Source organism: Lygodium microphyllum, chromosome 22 (genome assembly GCF_053477565.2).
Source record: "Lygodium microphyllum isolate KBCC chromosome 22, Lygodium_microphyllum_v1.1.10, whole genome shotgun sequence".
Classification (NCBI taxonomy): domain Eukaryota; kingdom Viridiplantae; phylum Streptophyta; class Polypodiopsida; order Schizaeales; family Lygodiaceae; genus Lygodium; species Lygodium microphyllum.
In genome coordinates this window covers 42,096,300-42,119,953 of record NC_141156.1, presented here as the reverse complement: position 1 = coordinate 42,119,953, position 23,654 = coordinate 42,096,300, and the positions used below count along the sequence as shown (strand labels likewise).

Sequence of the window (23,654 nt, the reverse complement as noted above, 5' to 3'; positions counted from 1 at the left end):
CTGTGATAACCCAATACCTCTAGCATCATGTATGAACTGAATGCCCAAGTAATAATGCAAAGACCCCATGTCTGGCATGTCAAACATTTGCTGCAAATTTTGTTTAAATGCTGAAATCTGATCAGCATGTGTCCCTGTAAGCAAGAGATCATCAACATAAAGACAAATGATCAGCATGGATCCCCCCTCTTCACATAACGTCAAGGGTAGACTCACATGGACTGTTTATGAATCCTTGGCTAAGCAAGAAAGCATCTATCTTTGCATACCAAGCTCTAGGAGCTTGTTTCAAACCATACAAAGTTTTTTTCAGCTTGCAGACCAAGTGTTCCAAGCCCTCAACTGCAAAACCAATGGGCTGCTGTACATATACTTCCTCATGAAGTTCCCTATGTAAAAATGCAGTTTTAATATCCAATTAACGCACAGTCCATCCATAATGAGCAGCCAAAGCAACCATAGACCTGATGGTCGTCATACAGGAAGTAGGAGCAAATGTCTTCTCATAGTCAATGCCTTTTTTCTGTGCATAGCCTTTAGCTACAAGCCTTGCATTGTATTTGTCAATGGATCCATCTACATTCCGTTTCAGCTTGTAGACCCATTTTGTTCCAATGGCTTTCTTCCCAAATGGCAAAGACACCAAATCCCATATTTGATTCTTAGTGATAGAATCCAATTCAACTTTCATTGCTGCCAGCGAATGCACACTCTGTTGTGCATCCTCAAAACATTCAGGCTCTTCTTCATCGAGGGTGCTTGCTGCCATAACAAACTCCATGGTATGTGCAGTATCATGCATATGAGCTTGCCTTTTAGTACAACCAGCCATGGGTGCATCCAGATGACTATCTTTCATAGTCTGTAAATACCATCTAGGCATTTGTCTTGCCTCCTGACTGTGCATAAGCTCTTGTTGAATTTCAGTTTCAGCACTTTGCTGAATATTCAGATCAGCCAATGGCTGATTTTCTGCATTTTCCAAAGGAATACCTGGCTGAACATTGAGTTCACTTGCTGAAACTCCAACTAAATCACCAAATGTAATGGGTAGAAGCCCTTCAAATACATCACAGGCAGCCTGATATGTGTCTAAACCGGCCAGGGTCAATTCTGATTTTTCATCAAATAGTACATCCCTACTAACAAACACCTTTTTCGAAACAAGATCATAGAGTCTATAGCCTTTGCTCTCACTGCTATATCCCATAAAAATGCATTTAACAGCCTTGTTATCCAACTTTTTCCTGAGTACCTTTGGAATATGTGCATATGCAAGGCACCCAAAGGTACGAAAGTGTCCAACAGAAGGTTTCCAGCTGTTCCAAGCCTCAAAAGGTGTAATTTTCTTCAAAGCTTTGGTGGGGCATCTGTTCAAAACATGGCAAGCACAAATGACGGCTTCCATCCAGAAACTATGAGGCAAGCTCTTTGCCTTCAGCATACATCTGGTCAGCTCCATGAGTGACTGATTCTTTCTCTCTACAACCCCATTTTGTTGTGGAGTATAAGTAGTAGTGTATTGATGGACAATGCCCTTCTGCTTCAAAAAGGAATTCAGCATAGAGGACATGTATTCCCCCCCTCGGTCCAAACGAAGAGTCTTAATTTTACAACCAAACTGGTTTTCAACAAGTGCAATAAAAGCCAAGAATGCATCATACACTTCTGACTTTTTGACCAAAGAGTAGACCCAGCAAAATCGAGTAAAGTCATCAATAAAAGTTACAAAATAGTAACACCCTCCCAATGACTTTGTCTGCATAGGCCCACATACATCTGAATGAACTAACTGCAACCTGGCTGTTGCTCGAAAAGCAGCATCACAGGGAAACGAAAAACAATGCATTTTTCCCAAAATATATCCTTCGCACAAGTGCTCAGGAGGTCTCTCCAGTAGAGGTAATCCATCTAGCATCTGCATACGCTGTAAGAGGATCAAGCTATCAAAGTTCACATGCCCTATCCTAGCATGCCATAACTATGCCTATATCATAGCAGAAGTAAGAGTGGATGTCAAATACACTGAGACTGATCAACTGAAAGAGCATCCAACTCGTATAACCCATGACATAAAGTGCCTGTCAAAACCAAAGTCATGTGTTCTTTGTCTCTCACCATACATCAGTCATCATCAAATGTGACCTGCAATCCACAACGTGCCAAAGAAGAGATAGAGAGCAAATTCTTCTTTATGCTTGGCACAAATAAAGCATCTTGTGGGCGGAGAATAAAGCCATCAATGACTGTGAGCACAATCTCCCCAATACCTCTAACAAGATATGATGCATTGTTGGCACACTATACAGACTTGCCAACTAGAGCTGCATGAACAGATGCAAATAAATCTCTGCGAGATGTAATATGCCTAGAAGCACCACTATCAAAAAACCAAGTGCCTGCATCCTCAATAGATCTAAATGCTCAATCTACCCAAGAGGTGCCATAACTACATGTGTAAAAACAATAGTCCCTGTCTGCAACAAAGGATGCGGACTCAGTAGTAATGGAAGGAGCATCAAAAACAAACATTCCTGACTCCTTTTTCTTCTCTTTGGCAATGCGCTTCTGCACTCAGTGATATAGTGGCCTCGCTTCTTGCAATAATGGCATTTGCCCTTTTTGGCTTGCGTGCCTCCTCGTTTTTTGTTTGCCTGTGATATGCCAAAAGTCCTAGAACTCTACGGAGCATTCTTTACTTGGCTGCCTTTGCCCTTTTGTCTAGCCATAAAAGCCTGCTCAAAGGCTATAGCATCCATACCACTATTCCTCCGTGTTTGCTCCTCCTCTAGAAGCAAACTGACTAACTGAAGAAAAGTGATTGGCTGCGCGGCAATCCTCATGGTGAGGTTTAAGGCCGTATGAAAATCCAAGTACGAAGGAGGTAATGAGTTCAAAGTGGTAGATATCATCTGTGCATCCGAATAGTACTCATCAACATTCATGAGTTGCTCTCGCAAGTCCTAAATTTTGTTCAAGTGATCTTGAATAGAATCACCTTCATCCATTTTCAATGTCTCTAGCTCTTTCTTTAAGAAAGATATGTGAGTCTCATTCTTACCTGCAAACATCTGCTCCAAAGTTAGCCAAGCTTATCGTGAAGAAGCTGCTAAACGAATGTGGGGGATGATTGATCATTGAACTGCCAATGCAATCAGTGACAAAGCCTGTGCATCCCGTGTATCCCATGCTTTTTGAGCTGCTTTTCTTTGGGGAAGAGGCTGAAGTGGAGCAGGCTGAGGTGCCCGTGGTGCACATCCTCCTGGAGGAGGAGTAGCTGGACAACTCCAGGTCGAGCTTCTTCTCCACTGACATAATCCCAAAGATTTTTGGCCACAAGTACATTCTTCATCATGAAGGACCAAAGTGAATAGTTATTTCCATCCAATCTGTCCTCCTTGGATACATAGGTGAAAACATCTCCTCCCTGATTTGCCATGATTTTCAATTACAAAAAAAATGCAAAAGAGCAATGTCGAAGCAGGACTATACTGGAAATCTAAAAATTTCCAGAAATTGCAGGAAATAACTTTCTGCAATTATTGTACAAAGGTGCACTCTGTCAAAACTGTCAGTTATGCACACAGTCCAACGTGCAATCAGTGTTCAGTAACACTGTACCAGCAAAATCCCCAAAATTTCTTGCCTCGGGTCTGTCAAAACAGTGTGTCAGTGACTGTAACTGCAATGTGTATGCCAATGTCCTCATAAAACATAAAAGCCCCAAAATTTCTGATGAATGTGCCTAGAAATTTGCATCAACCGTGTCCCAGACACGTATCCTGAATTCTATGCCTGCTTGCGTAGGAACCCCCTCTTCCAGAAATTTATTCTGAAAATAAAAGGATAATTTTTTTAAAAAAATACCTGACGTGGAGAAGGTGGACGCTGGTCAGGTCGCAGGTAGGCAGGGCAGTCAGGCTGTACTTTGTAGGCCACAGGCGGATGGTGTCAGGTCAGAGGGGTGGTCAGTGTGGTGCTGACAGGCAGCACAAACTGACAGTCGGGCGGGCAGTGCTGAGTAAGTGGGTGACACTCTAACGATGGGCGGGCACTGACGAGCGGTTCTCAGACGTGGAGCTGCAAAGTCAACGCTGCACACAGACGGGTGACGCAGTGCTCAGCAGGCGGGAGTTAGGAGGCACTTTGGACTGGACTGGCGGGAGCTGGCACTTCAGACGGGACTGGCAGGGCAGCTGGCATGGGGAGAAGCAGGTTGAGCTGCTGAGGATAAGGCGCTGCTGTGCAAAGCAGAGGAGCAGAGCGTCTCCTTCTGAAGGTTGAGGCTGGACCTGAGCAGAGATTCCTGAATGCTGAATGGAGCTAAGCTGACCAGGGCCTCAGCTGAACAGAGCCTAAGCTCTGATACCAAATGTGAGGGAGGACAAGAGCAAAGCTCAGCACAGAAAACCAGTAGACAGTAGAGAGTGAAGCACGACACCCAATACGATAGACTGAAAGAGTGTAAAACTGAAAGTACAAGGTACAACCCTTAAACCTTAGGGTTGTAGGGGGGTGTTCACACCCGAACACGGTAAGTGCCCATAAGTGTGTGTCATAAGCACATACGAAATAATACCATAAGTCTGGGGGAAAAAACCTCTCCTACTGAGAGCGAAAAGTGCCCCAGTGTCCTACTGATCACCGACACTCCTATGTGAGCGTAGGCATAAGTGAGGCGTGAGTGAAACACCCAACAATTATATCCCACCAAGTTATATTTATGATATCTTCAGCTGCACTTTACAGGGTTTCTTGTACTTTCTATTTTACCACAGGTCAATTTTCTCTGAGGTGTCATGAATAGAATTTCCTTTCTTTGAAGAAAAGTAGAAATTTTTGAATGGATGTCTTCTTTCATATATCATCAAACAGCAGAAAACTCCTACAGCAAAGGCATTCACATGACTTTCTATGCTAAGCCTTGTGTTAATTGCCTTGTCAACATAGTCTTAGTGGTCGCATTTCAAAGAGAGAATTCATTAAAAGGCTAAACTGGAAATTTGGACAGACTCATTCACCCAAATCTCATCAAGCTTTCGACCTGACTACTAAATCTCATCAAACAAGCAAAGATTCTCTTCTCCAGCTAACCTTTCCCCTTCAAACACTACTAACCCTGAGGAAAAGAAAGCACTCACAGATTCTGCACAGGAGTTAAATGACTTGCACAAAGTATGCATGCAGAAATAATGCGAAATGCAATGTGATATGGCAATGCTCTATTGTACTTGTGTTGCATCTTGAAGCATAAGGAACATGCCTGTCGTGAACTCTTTTCATAATATCCTTGAACTGTTTATCCACAGCATTGAATGCCTTGCTTTCATTTGGAAGTTGTCTTTGAATGTCTGGTGCACAAAAGATGCTCTCAAGGTACATCCACTGTTTCTGACACTCCAGCCATTCATCTAGGACATGTCCAAAATGTTTCAACTGATTTTCCAATTTTTCCACTTCAGTTCTTATACCTGCAACATATCTGCTCAAAATGACGAACAAAAAAATTTAAGGTTGCAGAACACTAAAACTCAACAACCATAATATTATAGCACCCAAAATCCAAAGCTGAGTAGCTTGTCAAAGAACTCCAAGAGAGATTAACACCTTGAGGATGTTACTGTGTTCATAGTCACCATGGAATCTTCTAATGCGGCAACAACATCATCAACGCTTCCGAGAACATAAACATCCTTAATGTCTTTGTATGACTTCGTCACAAATTCAATTACTGTCCACTGCAAGATTATCAAGTGAAAAGGTTTCCCAGTCACGTTGCAGACATCCTTAACAAGACTAGATGTTGATGAGAACCCACAGATTAAGCATCCTAAAGAACAGATACCTTGTCTTGTACATTCTGCAGAAGCTCTTCCAATGCTGCCTCTTGCGTTGCTTCATTTGATATGCTGATAATGGATACTTTATGCTCCATAACCTTCAGCTCTAAAAGCTTCCCTAGTGTGAATGAAGCATTTCTTTCCAGCTACACAAAAGTCCAAGATTGAATTAAACAGTTTTGAATAAACAATTCGGCAATATCACTAAGGATGAACACAACATTGCACTCCAATTCCAGCCACACACCCCATTTTAAAATTTCAACAATGCAAGGAGAGGTTGCAGCACCTTACCAAGGTTCATTCAGGCTAGAATACCAAAACCTGGGAAGAGGCTGCTCTTTCCTCCTCATTCAAAAATTCACTCATTGAAACATGTGCATCACATATCATTACAAGGGGCCTGGAGACCTGAATAACAATGCCTCAACCCACTAACTGGTGCTCTGGGAATTTCAAAAGGTAGCATGCTCTAGCCAGATCATCTGCGCTTGTAGTAGACAGGCTGCTCTCGCCAACTCTTCTACCTCTTCCTCCTCGCATGCTGCATCCTTTGCCCTCTTTCTCCATTCATGGCACCTGTAGTTCTTTCCTCCCCTTGCATGATGCTTTCCCCACTGGGATGCTGCTTCTTCCATGGCAGCTGCTTGGCAGATTCCTGCTTCATCCTCCCCTCCTTAGCTTCTTGCTTCAGCTCCACTGCCTCCTCCTCACCCATCCTAGGGTTTTCTACTTCCCCCACCTCTTCATCCCAAAAGCTCCTCCTTTTCCTCTTCTCTTCACCTTCTTATCTTTCTCCATCTCCCTTTCCTATTGTCCTCCTCTTATTTTCTCTTCCTCTCTAAGTTCTAATTGCATCCACTACCCTTTTTGTACAGCAAAGAATAATTATAATTGCGTAAACTTTTCTTCTTTCAGGCCTTACTGCAAACCCCTGTCCTCCCTCAGCAGTTTGTTATGTTTTCAATGTCTCAATGCAATTGTTGCTCATCCTCCTTTTCATACATTATCTACTCCTCCATGCACTGAAATTTTGCAGTAAAGCTTGAAAACAGCCCCTACAGTGTCCTGGACTCTAACTTCTCTCTTCTACAAAATTGGCAAAACAAGGCCAGCTGGAAAAATATATTTCAATTAGCAAGAACATACAGATCAACAACATCCACATTCTGGGTCAAGGTTGCCATAAAATTTCCTTCACATGCCAGAGGCTGTGGCATAGGTGCTCCCAAAAGCCACCATCTCCTTAGGACATGTCAGACCTTTTTTCCCCTGGATTCAAGCATCTGATCCTGTGGCAGGCCCCCTGGCAGATTCTGAAGAACTCTCTACCTTGATCTCTTTCCCAAGTTATGGAACCATTCCATCTATTAGCAACCCTTTCAGATTGCAATGGAGTCACAGATGACAACAAGCAAAGTAGTATGGATCCCATTCTATGCCATTCTAAAGATGGACCCTATCAAAGGGGTTTGACTTTCCTCACTAGGCATGTCTTGAGCCACAAGAAGCAGCCACAAAATTTTTCGCACATGCAGAGGCAGCAACATAGGTCCTCCAAGAGCCACCTTCTCCTTAAGACATGTCAGACCTATTTTTCCCTGGATTCAAGCATCTGTGACAGGCCCTCTGACGGAGACTGGAGAATTCTCTATCTCAGTCTATTTCACAAGTTATAGAACCATTCCATCTATTGGAAACCCTTTCAGCTTGCAATGGAGTCACAGATGACAACCACCAAAGTAGCATAGATCCCATCCTGGGTCTTTCTAAAGATGACCCTATCAAAGGGGTTTAACCTTCCTTGCTAGGCATGACATGACTTGAGCAACGAGAAGCAGAAGATTTCAGGGGACTTAGGTCTATTTTTCCCCTGCAAAAGCCAAGGTCATCCGATCAGAGCTTATCCCAGACACAAATCAATTGGTTTAAGAGAAGCCACTAAAGGTAACACCCCCAGAAAGGGTCTTTTTTCCTTGTATCTTGCAGCCACACTTAGAAGATACCCCTCTCAGTCCACTCAAGAACCTAGAGGACCCAGACTGGCGAGACACAGGACCCGGGATTCTAAGGCCACAAGCACAGATAGCTGACAGAGGAGAAAAGCTGAGAGAGGGACTCGTAGATTTCACCAAAATATTCGGAGAAGAGGTGGCATCCAAATGTTGCATCCAGACTTAATTATAAGTTCCAGTTGCATCCAAATGTTGAGGAACATTTAAAGCCTCCATGCAGTCTGAAGGAGTTCCAACTTTCCAGTCCTTTAAGATTATGCACAAATTCCTCCTAGGTAATTTATCTAGATTCCATGAAATTTACAGAAGGCAAGCTGCCATAAATAAAAAGAAAGCTTTGCACGTGTAAATAGGAAAATGAGCCAAATTCAAATAGCAATAGCAGCTCATATCAGAAGCCAAAATATACATAGAAGAACACTTTCTGTAGAGAAAATAACAAATAAGTTTTTCATACCACCTTCTGGCCCATCTCGATCTCCATTTTCTTCCAGTGCCTTTCCTTCAAAGCTTTATTTCTCAAATTTTGAATGACAGGAAGTATAGATTTGAACTCATCCACCATCTTCCTTAACCTTGAAACTACTTTGTTTGGAAGAAGTCCCCTTTCAATCTTCACAGCTAATTTAGCGTGCCTGTGTGTTGATTTCACGGTTAATTTAGCATACAGTCAGACTTCAAAGCCCATTTACCAAACATCTGTTTGAAAATAAACCAAATTCAAGCCAAAAAACTACAGCTGTCAAGCTAAGCTCAAGCTAAACAATAACTAACAAACCCTCTTTTTGAAAGAAAGCTTTTCATCACAAGATCAAGACAGATTACAAGTCAAAAATGTTTAAAAGAAATGTAGAGAAACACACTTCTGGCTGGCCATTCTAGGGGTGAAAAGATTTAGAGTGCTCTAAAAGGCTTAGATTTAGATTTGACCCTCAAAAGATAAGACTTAGAGGCCTCTTAGAGGGTCCATTTTGATTTTGGATATAAGGAGATGAGTCATACACTCAATTGCAAACTTAAGCTAAAGAACTAGAGACCAATCTCAAAATTGGGTGTTGTATGAGGGAAGTTGAAGAACCAACATTGAAAGACAAGTAGCAAAGGGAGGGGTGGACATCACAATTTCAAAATTGAACAATGGGTTGTCCTAGAGGGTTAAAATTCACTAAAATCGGTAGAGGCCCTCACAAGAAACGTGATCCGCGAAAATGCTCCTGCCGACATGCGTGCTGCTGCTTTATTCCCGCCATCGTACCAGCTCCCTCTACCTTCTATTGCGCCTACTCCCCCGCCTTCCCCCCCCCCCCCCCAGTGCTACCTCTGCCTGCTGCTCTGCCTCATCCCTAGTGCGACCCCCCCCCAGCAATATATCCTCTCCCCACCTGAATTCACCCTGTCCTCCCATCTAAGGGCTTGATCCCCCGCCTCCTCCGCCCTGACCCCCCCCGCCTCCTCTGCCCTATTCCTCCGCCTCTTCCGTACTGCGACAGGCCCAACACCCGCGTTGTGGCCGTTGTGAGCCGGCCTACAGTGGTGCCCAACACCCCTCCCACCATCAAAAAAAGCATCCCCTCCCCCCCCTCCAGCAGTGCAGCAACGTGTTTGGTAGGTTCTCAGCAAGGACACGCAATGAAAACCTCTGGTTAGACGCCGGTGCATTCTGCGAGTGCCCCCCAGTCAAACACCTTGCGCATCCTCCTCTTTGAGGAACAGCTCTTAACCGTCCGTGCCACAAAGCTAGAGCTTAAAGAAACAATGATATTTGGTCAAGTAGTAGGACACTCCCCATCCAGGGCCCAGCTTCAGGATTGGCTTCGCTCCACCCTGCGCATCAGCACAACACAAATAGTGGAGGCAGTTCTAATGGGTCGAGGGATCTTCATGGTATGACTCACCTTAGTAGATGCAGCACGTGAGTTATTGGCCAGCTCACCACCCTATGCCTCCACAAAGGGGGTCATCCACATGGTTCCCTAGTACAGTGGCTTCACAGTGGAGGCATTTGCACTCCACAACAGTTTCCTTAGACACCAAGTCACCCTACTCTTCCCTGGACTGACGATAGAGTATCGCCAACTTGTGGAAGACTTTGGACAGCTCTTCTGCACTGTCCTTCCCGCCTCTTTCACGGACGAAATGATAGCCGCAAGAGTCCCAAAGGTATAGGTGGCAATGAAAGAGAGAAAGAATATACCACAGTTTCTAGAGATTGAGGCAGGCGATCACTCCTTCAGGTAGCAGGTTATTGTGACAGGGCAGTGCCCGCGTTGCCATGACTTTGGGCATCACGCAGCAGAGTGCACGCACTTCGGAGCTAAGGCGGCCTTGCCGACAAGCCCACAGGTGGACGCAGATGGCTTTACACGAGTCCAAAGACGATAGAGAGAGAGACCGCAGGGGGTGCCGCAGTCAGCCCCTCAAACACAACCACGGCAACAAGGAGCAGGAGAGCAAGCGTCGCCCCCCGGCAAACACCACATGGCCCTCCCCTCCTCGCCCCACCCGGCAAGACCACCTACACATCCACCCCCCATGGAGGCACCACAGGGCACCTCACCCGAGGGCCCACATCCCCCACCGCCTGACCCTAGTCCACAGCCACCCCCCCTCCAGAGCTACCGCCCCCCCCCACCCCTCGCCGCGTGCCTCCGACCACCCCACCATCCCTCGATCCTCCCCCTCCCCACCATCCCCCCCGTCAACCACCCCCCCTGATCCCCACCCACTACAAGTGACCCCCCCCCACAGGAGGTGAGGAGCCCCATAAGCGAACATCCTCCACTCACCTGCAGTCTAGCCCCCCTCCCCACCCCCACACAGCCGCCAGCTCATCCGTCCATGCAGCCTGTCACACTTTCCCGAGACAGGCACAGCTGCTACCATAGGAGTTTTTCACAGTGGGCCGTGGTCTTACCCAAGATTTGCGGAGCGTGCAAAGTTCCCACTACCCCAGGAAATGGGAAATCTTCGTGGTACGCAAGTCAAGGAGCGGCGAGGTCCATCTACTAGCACCATCAGATGGATCAAACTACGCCTTCTTCCTTTAGACCTCTCACACAGGAGACTGGATGACAACACAGATAGAGGAGGAGGTGAAGAGCCAGGTGGCAGACCACATCTCCCAATGGATGGGAGAAGGTGGACTGGTACTCTTTTTCCAGCAATGGCCAGGTTGCATGATGGACATTAACTGATGGATTGGGGACAAGGTCCCACATCTAAGCATTATCTTTCGAGCCCCTTCGTAGTGGAGAGCTCCGATGGATGTGATCGAGTGGCCCCTCGCACAGGTGGCCCGTTTCTACCAATGTACAGAGTTTCGCCTCTAAGCCTGGTTGATAGATGCCCTAGCGGTACCACCAAGAGCATCCATCACCCCCATGGCCCAAGGGCTACCAGGGGGGTATGGAGTTCACCGTCCAAGCCAGCAACGAAGCGTATCCGCATGCCTCATAGCTCCTCTTCTTCGTCAGCAACTTCCACACCGAACAGATGCTTGTTCAGTCAATCACAAGTTTCCCCATGAGTTTACATCTTGCATCCTTGGACTGTAAACAGCCTCCACTATAGTGGAGCACGTGGTTCCAGGAAGTTGATTGTTCGACAAGAGCTGCAACCTGCCCTTGCTTGACGGATCGACATCTTACTTCTAGAGGACACAAGCTCACTCCTGCCCAGGCCTAGCGGGTAGGAAAGGTACTCGTGGGCAGTTCACACACTTACTAGGAGCAAGCCATTGGTGCCCCTGGTAGGAGTGGAGGTGTATGCACCTCTATTGGCCTGAGCCTCACCGCCTGTCTACGAGACCACGGGACGATCACGGCAGGGAGGGTTCTATGGATTAGATTGGATATTGGGGACTCGTGCCTTGGAGTCCTCAATGTCATTGCCCCTACCGAGGTTAGGGCAAACAGCAGGTTCCGGGTGGAGATCATAGCAGGACTCCCAGAGGTGGACTCCTGGATTGTTGGAGGAGACTTCAACAACCTGGAGGCCCTAGAGGACTAGTAGGATAGAGACAGAAACTACTAGGGCATGGCTGGGAGGACTACGAGGTATGGTAGGTCTTCCTACTAGCAGTAGAAGCACGCGATGCTTAGAGAGACCCAACTTTCCACAGGAGGGAGAGGTTGCTGGACTTCACTTGGGGATACAGGTAGCTAGGCAAAGTATTGCTGGAGCGGTTGGACATGTTCTATGTGGGAGAGTGGGGATGCTCTCACAGAGGCCACGTAGGGCAGTTGACTGGCACCACTTTCTCCGATCACTGCCCGATTCTTCTAACACTTGATTCCCCAACATCTGCCCTAGACACACTTTCCTGTCGAATCCCTGACTCGATCTACATGAGGGAGGAGGTAAAGAGATAGATCAAGAAGATTAGGACTAGGGAGTGGGTTAGGAGGAACCGGATCGCAGAGGAGGTTGCAGAGGTCCTAGCCGGGGAGAGAACTATCTCCCAAGAGGCAGCCCTATAGGCCAAGCAACAGAGCTGGGAGGAGGAGTGGGTTGCATGCCTATTTATAGAAAGTTTGGGAGGGCTGTTGAAGTGGCTAATGACATTTCTTAGCTAAACACACTTTACCTAATAAATTACTCATCACAACACAAAACACATTAGTTCCCTATCACCTACCTACTAAGCACAATGCAACCCATGTCACATGTGAGCTCATGCATAGCAAGTCATGATCATGTAGTAAATAAGAAAGAAACCTCACAAAAATAGATAAATAAAGAACATTCTTTTTTCATAGCAATTTCCATAGCACTAAAAGTAGGTCATTTTATTATCTTATAACATGTATAGACACGATATTTTGAAATACCATTCGAAAACACATGATATGGATGATTTCTTATAGGTGCCAATCATCCCCCCCCCCCCCCTCCCCCTCCCCAAACACACACACAAGAGGGTGCTTGAACAAGGAAGACAACAAAACTTGAGAAACAAGAGGAATATACTCCAAAGAACATTGTGTATTATTGAATATAGCCACCGTACAAAGATGATAAACTCTCAAGCATACTCTAACAATATAAGAATGATTATTCTCTACAAGACCTGCAGCCTTTAGGCTAAAAGTCATGTAGAAACTCTGCTCAATCTCCTTATTCGGGTAGCCTTCTAGGCTAAGGCACCCGTTTAGAACTCAAGCTTGTGTCCTTATTTCAAAGACACAATATATCTTCAGAAGTTTGATTGCCCTTACCTTCTTCATCCATGCTTCTATTTCTACAACTCTTATCCCTTGTTTACAAACTCAAAAGCTTACTTTCCAAAGACAAAAGCTTGCTTATCTTCCTTGCATTTACTTTTTACTTTCCTCATTTTTGTTTTTCTAGAGGCCCTAAGTCTGGCTATGACTTGTTTTGGCCATAACTTTGTCATACAAACTTCCCAAGGCCCAAGCACCCACTTCCATGTCCATAGTGTCACTAAGGATGTAGGCTTACATGATGGAAAATACAATGCCCTGAGCACATGTTTATTTAGATGTGGCCATGTTATGAGGACTTGATGCCCATAAGAGCAACACATTTTGGAATTGGGACCATGGATGTAAAAGAGGATGTGCTAATGCACCCCTTTCGTGGCCATAATGTCAACAGCCTTCTAAGTGCAGAAGGGGGACATAATGTGCAGGGAGTTTTTCCAGGTGCATCAGCCCCGCACTTTGGGAGAGCAGATACGCAGCCTCCGGGATCAATATGGGAGGATTTGTTCTAGCCCAAACGAGGCGATGGAGATTGCCACCAACCACTACAGATGCCTTTTCCAACAAGAGACAGCCTCAGCTAGAGGACAACAATGTAGACAGCAGGTCTGGGATCACATCCCGTCCCTCGTCACAGAGGAGATGGGACGCTGCCTCCTAGACCCTTTCACAGAGAAGGAACTAGAGGAGGCTTTCCATACGCATGACGGACAGAAATGCCCGGGAGAGGATGGCCTCTCTAAGGCCTTCTTCACTACCTACTGACAGATGGTGAAGGACCCCTTACTGCTGGCCTTCCAGGAGATTTTCACTTCAGGACGGATGCCAGGGAGTCTATTGGCAAGTTTTATCGATTTCCTCCTTAAAGGGGAAGACTGGTTAGAGCTATCCCAGTGGAGATCGATCCTGGCAAGTCTTATCAATTTCCTCCCTAAAGGGAAAGACCGGTTAGAGCTATCCTAGTGGAGATCGATCACCTTGTTGTCAGTGGCCTATAAGGCACTGGCAAAGATGATTGGTAGGTGACTCCGCCCTGTGCTTCCAAACATCATTCATGACACACAGACAGGCTTTGTCCAGGATAGGAGCATCCTAGACAATGTCTTCACCTTCTTTGAGGCGACAGAGTGGGCCCAGCACGGTGGTCAGGGATTGGTTGTACTACTCTTGGATTTTGAGAAAGCCTATGATAGGGTGGACTGGGACTTCTTAGAGGGAACCGTGGTGAGGTTGGGCTTCCCCCAAGCATGGATCCGCGAGGTCTCCGCACTTTACAAATCAGCTACCAGCAGGGTTCTCATAGGTGGCAGGCGAGGGGAGGAGTTTTGGCTCGAGAGATCAGTCCGGCAAGGCTGCCCCTTGTCCCCGTACCTGTTCTTACTCTTTGCAAAGGCAATGTCTCACTTCCTCAAGTCACCTATGAGCAGGTTACGCGGCCTCCGACTTCCAGTGAGAGAGGAGATGGAGCTGTTAGACTCGGAGTATGCAGATGATACAACACTTTACATAGAGGACGGTGAGTTGATGCTCGAGAGAGTGAGACTCGCTCTCGAGGTGTTCTATACTGCACCGGGAGCGAAAAATCAACTGGTGAAAGTCGGTTGGTTTCCTTACAAACCCGGACTCTAGCACGAAGCGGGGCGTCCACTTGGGATTTAGATGGGTGTGCAGAGGGAAAACCGTCCATTACCTAGGGTTCCAGGTGGGACTCGACATCACTCTCGCCCAACAGTTTCTTCCAATCCTTGACTCTATTCGAAGGAAGCTGACCTACTGGAGTACTGCTCGCCTCTCCCTAGCAGGCCGAGCCCTAGTGGTTAACTAGGTCCTCCTAGCAATGGCTTGGTACATTGCCTCGTGTTGGTGCTTCTCCTCGTCCTCTGTAGTTCAGCTTCACTACCTAGTGTGGAACTTCTTCTGGGCGGGTCACATGGTTCCAGGGATTCCTGGGACAAGGTGGCATTCTGCGGCCTCATACCAGGAGGGCAATCCTAGAAGGTCTTATTGCAAGAGGGTCTCCAAGAGTGTAGGCTGAGGTTTAGTGGTATTTGGAGGCTGTCCTTAAGATGGATCTTCACGACGGCCTAGATCAGCGCCCCCCCCCACCCAGATCCCCCTTCCTACGCAACTTGCTTCATGTATGGTAGGGCCTCCATAAGGCCCTAATGCAGAGCCCTATAGGCTGCCAAGTAGAGATAGATCACCAACCGTGATCTGGAACCCCCACGTCAAAGATCGGGATGGGGTACAGATTGGCAAGCGCCCCCACATCCAATGGGTTGGTTGGGAAGCCGGCCCGGCTCGTACCATCACGACCTGGAGGGAGATGTACAGGATGGTGGACGAGGAGGTGCTACAGTGGGCATTAGATTGCCAGAGAGGAGTTGAGTTGAGAAGAAGAGAGATTGACGCAGCAATACCTCAAGAGTGGCTTGCCCCCCCGATACGAGAGCCAGTATAGCCCGGGGAGGTATGGGCCGCTTGGTTTTCACCAACAGGTATCCCCCTATAGGTGGCAGGTAGAGTGGGCGGCACCCCACATGGGACTTTCTTCACCGTGCAAGAGGGGGGGCGTCTGGCCCTTGACAAAGGGCAGCAGGATGAGGGAATAGTTGTCCTTTCATGGAGGAGGATTCGGGTGAATCACGAATGCTTTCCGACGGACCTTTTGGCGCCACCTATGGGATAGCTAGAGGCCGAGGAGGGTATCGTATTTCTTATGGCTGGTGGCATATGGAGGCCTAGTGGTGGGGAGTTGGTTAGCCTAGATGCAGAAGGATGAAGATTGTAAGCGTTGCACACAGCAGCCTTTGGAAACTCCAAAGCACTGCCTTTGGTCTTGTGAGGCGGTGCACCTCGTGTGGAGAGGAGCATGCTGCATCCTCTGTCGTATAGCATGCAGCCTTGGATATATCTCATGGGGAGCTTTCTGCTGGTAGGTAGTCGGTGAGGGCCGTCATCTTCTGTATGAGGCTGGGATGCAGAACACGGTATTCATTATTTAGGCTCTGGCGTGCGCACTGGTCGGTTTGGAGGCTCTACCCATCTGCCAGGTACTGGAGCCCACAACAGACCGCTCTGAGGTATGGGAGATCTTAGGGAGTCTTACTGGATGGCACATCTGGAAGGCGCGGTGTCAGGAGGTTTTTGGCGGAGAGAGACTTTCAATACAGGCAACTTTAGCAAAGATCTGGACCTCCATCATCCACTCCCTCCGCGGCCGATGGGACTAGGTGCAAGGCGAGTCTCGAGCTCATCAGGAGCTCCGTTCTCATTTCATGCGCACTTGGGGCGGCCAAGACCTGTTTTTCACGATGCACGCAGGCAGGCCTAGATGGCGATACACCCCCCCTCCATGGCTTCTTGCCCCCATCCCCCCTAGACTGCCCTGAGAGGCTTGTATACTTGATATATCTGTGACTCTGCATCAGCTCCAGCTAGTCTATTGAGCATGAGCACTTCTTTGTATTCAGGTTTTTTCTGAAGTAATATAATTAGCCACACTTTATTTGCAAAAAAAAAGGGTTTAGGTGCTATAGCCAAACCCCAGGATATGAGACAGACAGAGAAACCATTTAGCATAGCACCAGGAGAGTAGTCAATAAGAGCATGAGAAAATTATTAATGGCCCCTCTCTTAAAGGATGAGCTTGCAAATGCTCGAACTGCCTTAGCTTCAGCAAGTTCCCAATTGATCATGGATTGGATAGGGCCTTCTTTTCAAGTTACTGGGATCTTTTCAGTACCAGCCATCTTGCAATCTTCCAAGAGATTATGGCATCAAAAGACATACCAGAGAGGCCATATATGGGGTTGATTCACCTCATTCCCAAAGGTAGTGGAGATAGATTGGCAGCTGAGACCAACTGCTTTGCAAGGACAACATATAAGATCCTTTCCAAAGAAATCAGTCTCAAATTATCATTTCTCATGCTACATCTCATCCATCCCACATAAACAAGGGGTATGTCACAAGGATAGATATATTTAAGGTCTAATTTTAGTCATCAAAATATACATTTATAGTCCAGATTTACAAGTGACAGGATAATTTAGGTCACAAATTTCATGTGAGAATATTTTTAGCTCTTTAGGCATGTTGGGCATTAGATATATTGTCATCTTAACATGGCAGATCCATTAATATCAAAGGTCCAATGGGAAAAGATCCATAGAGCAAGTATTCAACGAGTTTAAGGTGCACGTCGCTCCAATTTTATATTTTATGCAGAAGTACACTTTTGTTCCCCCAAACCAGTCTTTCTTAGCTCTTTAGGCATGTTGGGCATGTTGGGCATTGGATACATTGTCATCTTAACATGGCAGGTCCATTAATATCAAAGGTTCAATGGGAAAACAGCCATAGAGCAAGTATTCAATGAGTTTAAGGTGCACGTCATTTGAAATTTACATTTTATGCGGAAGTGCACTTTTGTTTCCCCAAGGCAGTCTTTGACCAGATGCAGCAATGGTAAGTATTATGAGATCATGAGCAACATAATCATCTATTAAACTTTGAGGTCCACATAGAAAGGTCATGCCTCTGATTTCCTGTAAACAAATTTTTCTAAAATATGAGCTGAAATTCAATCATGCAGTTGGTTGGGGAGGCACCATCCCTTGCCAACCCAATGCCAATCCGTCTCATTCCGTTCAACTTATAAGAGGTGACTTGTGCGTATTAGTGCAGCCCTCAACCATATATCCATGGATGTGAGGCTATCGTCCTTGTCAGCCTTCAAGAACATAAGGTGTCATTTCCCAAAGGCTTGGTCAACTAATGGTTGCTGCAAAGGGGGAGACAAACAAACCACCTTACCATTTTCCACTAGATGGAATAACATTGTTAGAATAGGATGGGTTGCAAGAGCAAAGAACAAAGGACACCCTTGCCTAACAAATCTAAAAAGGGAGAGTGGCTCTATAACACTTCCATTGAGTATCACCCATGCAGACAAGCCCTGACTAATAGTGTAGAAAAAATTCAAGATTTTGGGTCCAAAATCCATCTTCTGCATGAATTAGGTCATAAAGGACCAATCTAAATGATCAAAAGATTTCTCCAAGTCAAGTCAAACCATCAATAGATCTTGACCTATATATTGTGCATAATCTATTGTCATTTGTACATTGGGAATGCAAAATATTTGATCTTTTCATGAACCCATTGAAACTAGCCTTCCTCCTCAAATAGGTGGTAAATAACATAATTTAGCACTAATTATAGCAAGCATAAAATTCACATAAACTGAAAATGCACACTTCACCACTTTAATCTTGGACATTGGACACCTTGTTGGCCCCAAAATGGGCGCCCCTCGCGAAACTTCTTTATCTTGTATTACAATTGGAAATAGTACAACTGAGATCCTCTAATCTCCTCTGCTAATCCAAGTGCCTCTTACTATCATTAATGACCAGCAAGCCTCCAAACCAATTTGCCCCTTGGTTTGCTTCGGCATTGGCCTTCACCCTGCTCCTTGAAGACAAATTCAAATCTAATTCAACACTGACTGGCTAGCCTCTTGAATCTTCCTAAAATTCCTCAATTTCAGCTGTTGGAATTCAAGTCCTAGACCCTCAATTCTAAACACGCATCCAGAGGTAGCTGTCAAAACCCTAGTTTTTGCTGTAAATTAGGATTTACAATAGAGATTGACTGAAAACTCTTCCTTTCATGGCTCAAACTGTCAGAAAATGCTAAGATAACTTGAGACATAATTGGGGAATGAGAGACGATGCTATAGAGAGAGAAATTTACAGTTTCATTGCAAGAAACCCTGAAAAAGCTACTATTGCCCTGCTCAAACAGCCACAGAAGTTGTCATCTACCGCTTAGGACCATCAGAAAGACTATTGTCGTCTCCTGTATGCTATCATCTATACCAGAAGAACCTTGGGCTACTGTCACCCGCTCTTGAAGGGCTTCAAACTGCTGTCAATTGCTATAGGACTGATCCCTAGTGGCTACAAATCATATCAGTAGCCTCTCCTTGCTCTCTAGCAACCTCCTTCTCTCTTACCATGGCCGAAATAGACTTCCATCAACCCCTAAAAACGTTTTTTCCACTTACATGGACAAGTTTTGCCAAGTGGCAATCTTCTAATCCCATTTTCTAGCATTATCCTTAATTTTTAGAATATTAACTCTTAAAATAAATTTAATTATTATTCTAGTGCTCAAAAAATTAATTTCAACAACCAATAATTATTATCTTCCAAGTATCCTTGAGCAGTTATTGACTCTTAGATTGGCATTGATTAATTAATTAATGCCTCGTCTCTAATGTCACCACTCACATTAATGGCCAATAAATTGGTCTAGGCCCAAATCTAACACCGAGTACCACCTAGTACCTGTAAGGCATAACTCACTACAACTTTTGACTTTGGCACTCACTACATCCTCCGAGTTCTTGGCATGTTACCATGAAATAATTGCCATGTGCATCACGTGCTAAACAACCTTGCACATTTGATTAATATCTTAATCAAATGTTAATGGTAAGATTAAAGCATCTCAAAATTTCATGACCCCATGAAAGACCTACCCTTTGAAATCCCTGCAATCGCCCTCGATTGCACTACATTGTGCCAAAGGAAAAACATAATGCACTCAAATTTCCATAAGGCATCAGAGTAGCAATATTGGCCACCATTGTTTAACCATGCCACATGCCCCAAACCTTGCTGAGCTGTGAACAACATAGAGTGTGCCATATTTAGGACAGTCCAATTTCTACGCTCTGTGACTCCATTCTGTGTAGGGGAGTTGATAGAGATGAGGTGGTGTGCAATGCCTTGCTTCTGTAGAAACTCAAAAAACTTGTGGGAGGTAAACTCACCACTAAAATCACTCCTCATAGTACCCACACAATGACTAGCCTAGTTATGAACTAGCAGTACCCAAGTATTGAAATAAGTGAAAGTATCGGACTTGTGCTAGGAGAGTACACCCACATGTATTTGGAGAATTCCTCCACTATCGAAAAGAAGTACAATGTGCCATTTAAGGTGGCAGTGGATATGGGACCACAAAGATTGACATGAATGAGTCCAAGTGGTTTTGGAGCATAAGTGATAGACTGCTGAGGAAAGGGGGTACGATGTTGCTTACCTCGCTGACATACTTTACAGACCTCTCAAGATAGCTTTAGGCATGGAAGGTCCTAAACCATCCCTTGATGCGATAGCTTATAAAGAGAGTTGTAGCTCAAATTTCCTAAGCAAAAATGCCAAAGACGCTTAGAGTCCGTAGGCTCTCATGAAGTGGCCAAGCCCTGAAAGCAATGGAACTCCAAATCATCGGCAATTGACTTGGTAAGAAAATGCGTCGTGTGGTAAAGGCCATTAAGTTGTGCTGTGCCGTGAGTAATCACTAGACGAGTCTGAGAGTTTAGGACCTTGACTGTGGTCACTGTGAAGAAAATTACTCGCCCCAATTGGCAAAGCTACCGAACGGACAACAAGTTTATCCCAAGCTGGAGGACATGATAGACATCATCCAATGAAGTGAGATCTAGACCTAGGTTAGTGAGAAAACTGACGCGACCTTGGGCCTAAATCTTGATTAAGGAGTTGTTTCCTTTCGTAGACACTCTTGGTTGCAGGGGCTCGAGAAATAGAAATGTCCACTCTAGGAGTCATGCGATAGGTAGCTCCACTATCCACAAGACAAATAGGTACTAACATGCTCGTCTGTGACGAGTGGGCCTATGCAAGCACCTCATCAAGAGGTAACTCACAGACGTGAACGAGACTCGCATCCGATGTCTCTAAGGAGACGATGTAGACCTTTGCAGATTAATCAGACAAACCCTTTGGAGTTGAGTAGTTCGTTGACTATGATGACAGAATGGTAGTAGTGTGGATTTGACCTCTCCATTGCGCTTACTGAGGGTTGCCACCACCTTGCTTCCCCTGTTGGGGGTTACCCAACTGGGGTGTGGGGGTCTGATTCTTGGATTTTGACAATGAGCCTCTTGCCTTAGATCGACAACTTGTCATCATACTAGCTAGCTTTTTAACAATGTCGATAATACCTATTGTTTTTAGGTACATTTTACCATCCAGGTTTAAGAGAAAATTGAGTATTTCCTTGGGATTCACTAGCCCTATTTTAATTGTGATTTTGATTTAAGTTTTGTGTGCTCTTGCCTTGTTTGTCTCCTTTGAGAAGATGCAACTAGAGTCCCCCTCTATCTAGTACATGTTATAAAATTGATCGAACAACGGTGCATAATGCAATAGTTGATACTCAAACTCATAAAATGTTGGCATCTGAGGTTGTGAAATCACTTGCTAGACAAAATGGAAATATTTTCTTGGTAGCTTGTTAAGGAATAGGGCAACCTAATCGTCAGAGATCTTAGGAGCCCTAGCGGTTGAGAACTCAGTGAAGAGACACCAATACTCAGCCAACTTGACTTTCAAGTCATCCTTGCTTGTGATTTTTGAAATTTTGGAGCTCATGATTCAAGTTGATGCAATGCGTCCTATGTCAAGCCGCATAGCGGTCAGTCAAGTGTGCCCAATGCTCGGATGCAAAGTCGAAATGTTGAAGTTGAGAGTGAAACTCAGCCAAACAAGCTGTGCATAAGATCGACAATAGCGGAGGTGTTACGAGCCTTGTATGAGCGGACAATCTCGTATGGAATGAGAGCGGATCAGGTTGGGTTTCCAACGCCTACACTAAATCCCTTTGGTTTTGAGAGTCTAAGACATGTCTCATCAGATTTGACAAGGTAGTGTAGTTTGACCTATTGAAACGAGTCTTATCATTAAATGCATGCTTGACGGATGAGGAACTAGATCCAAGAGGTAGGAAGATGGATAGATGGGATAAGATGGTGGTGGTGGATAAGAAGTAGGAGGGGGTAAAGGTGGGTAGACAAAAATAGGCTATTGATGTCCAATGAGTGTGGATTGTTGCGAGGGTACTGAAACGGATGTAGGTCCATATGATACCGTAGGTGTAAGTGGAGGCACTGGGACACGATAGCCTTGTCTAGATATTGGCTACTGCAGTATAGAATGATCAGATAGTCCACTAGGTAATGCCATAGAGGCAAATTGCGATACCGAACGATCCACACTCGAGTATGTCTGGGATGCACTCCTAGAGGGATAGCATGAAAGTATGTGTGTGGGAGGTTGAGCCTACGTCATAGGTACACCACCTGAAAACGGGTATATAGAGGTCCTAAAGGCCGTGTGTAAATGTGCAGAACCCCTTTGTGTGGTGTGTGGTGTGTAGTGGTGGATAATGTGGTCCAATTAATGGAAGCGGAAAGGAAGGTGCAGTGGAAGATGAGGCAAGGATGGGTGGGAGCCCAAATGGATTTGTGATGGATGTTGTTGTGCGAAACATGGTTGGTTCCTTTTGTCCATTAAATGTACTAGATGAAGATGCACCTACTCCATATTGACCATGAGAAATGAACTCATTTGAAGGAAAAGGAAGGTTAGGAATATATACAAGTTCTTCTTTTAGCTTCTTACCTAGTTTTGGGTTCATGAAGAAATACTTGTCTTCCTCATTACTCACAAACCAAAGCTTGTTTTGAAGAGTCCTTTCTTGATAAGCATCTCCCGATCCAATAGAAAATATTGAATGAGTTGGTATAGAATCTTAAATGATAGGGTTTGTACCTGACATTGGAGAAAGGTATTAGTGTGGAACTGATGTGTAATTCGAGCCAGGTTCCACTTGCGGATGGCGAGTCCGTAGTGGAGATTTTGAAGGATGTACAGTGCTCATGCAACAAACACACTATGCAGTGGATACTAAACCTCAAACTCTCATATCTCTTGGATCAGTCCGTCTAATTTGTTTTGCTGCCCATCTAATATCTCATTCTCCTATGCATGATTAGGAAGTATTCAATTTTGTGTTTTCAAGCCTCTTTATTCCGATTTCAGCCCTCTTCCTTCCTCCCAACACTCTCAAGATGTGGCATGCATGAGGATCATCTTTGTGTCATAGTTGAGCATTACAATGACTAATAATAATTGGCAATGATTTCTTTTATGGTTTGGGTAGCTCAGTTGGTTAGAAGGTAGAGGTTATGAGATGTAGAGTGTGTCGTACTCCGAATAAATCCCAAATCTTAGCAAAAGCACCCTCCGAGTGTTGGACACCAGCAAACATAGCCAAGGAAGGTTGGATCTAATGCCGACGACAGTGTAGAAGAGAGAAAGATTAAAAACGGTGGTACCTGAGGAGAGAAAATCTGAATGACAGCTGTTAGGTGCAAACACAGCAGGTAGAGATGAGAGAATGTCAGGGCGGCAGCTAGAAACTGAAAATGTAGCATTCAAAGGAGAGAGAAGATCAGGGCAACAATTCCTAGTTGATGGCAGCAGCACCAAATGCTGACGTTAGCATTAAACTATAGACGACACCTGCACATAGGTGATCAAGGTTGGAATCAGGCGCTAGATGGTAGCCGATGTTTAGTGGAAGCTCTAACCGCGATGTCCTGCGCCAACTGGGTGTGGATGGTGGAGATATAGCTCGTAAAACTTGCAAAAACATGATTAAGAAAGAGTGGTGGACTGCATGCCTATTTATAGAAA

At 45.3% G+C, this 23,654-nt stretch overlaps 1 protein-coding gene across 5 annotated transcripts in view; it reads right to left on the bottom strand.

The window, feature by feature from the left end:
• The window catches only part of LOC148017077 (uncharacterized), a 242,764-nt gene that overhangs the window by 105,128 nt on the left and 113,982 nt on the right, over window positions 1–23,654 (bottom strand). For 4 of the 5 annotated variants that reach the window (XM_087662400.1, XM_087662402.1, XM_087662404.1 and 1 more), the window contains 4 exons: window positions 8,313–8,490; window positions 5,846–5,986; window positions 5,608–5,738; window positions 5,264–5,482 (listed from right to left, as the gene is read on the bottom strand). In XM_087662400.1, the coding sequence (XP_087518526.1) occupies window positions 5,264–5,482; window positions 5,608–5,738; window positions 5,846–5,986; window positions 8,313–8,490 (669 nt within the window). The remainder of the gene's footprint in view (window positions 1–5,263; window positions 5,483–5,607; window positions 5,739–5,845; window positions 5,987–8,312; window positions 8,491–23,654) is intronic. The other variant, XM_087662401.1, reaches the window with a different exon arrangement.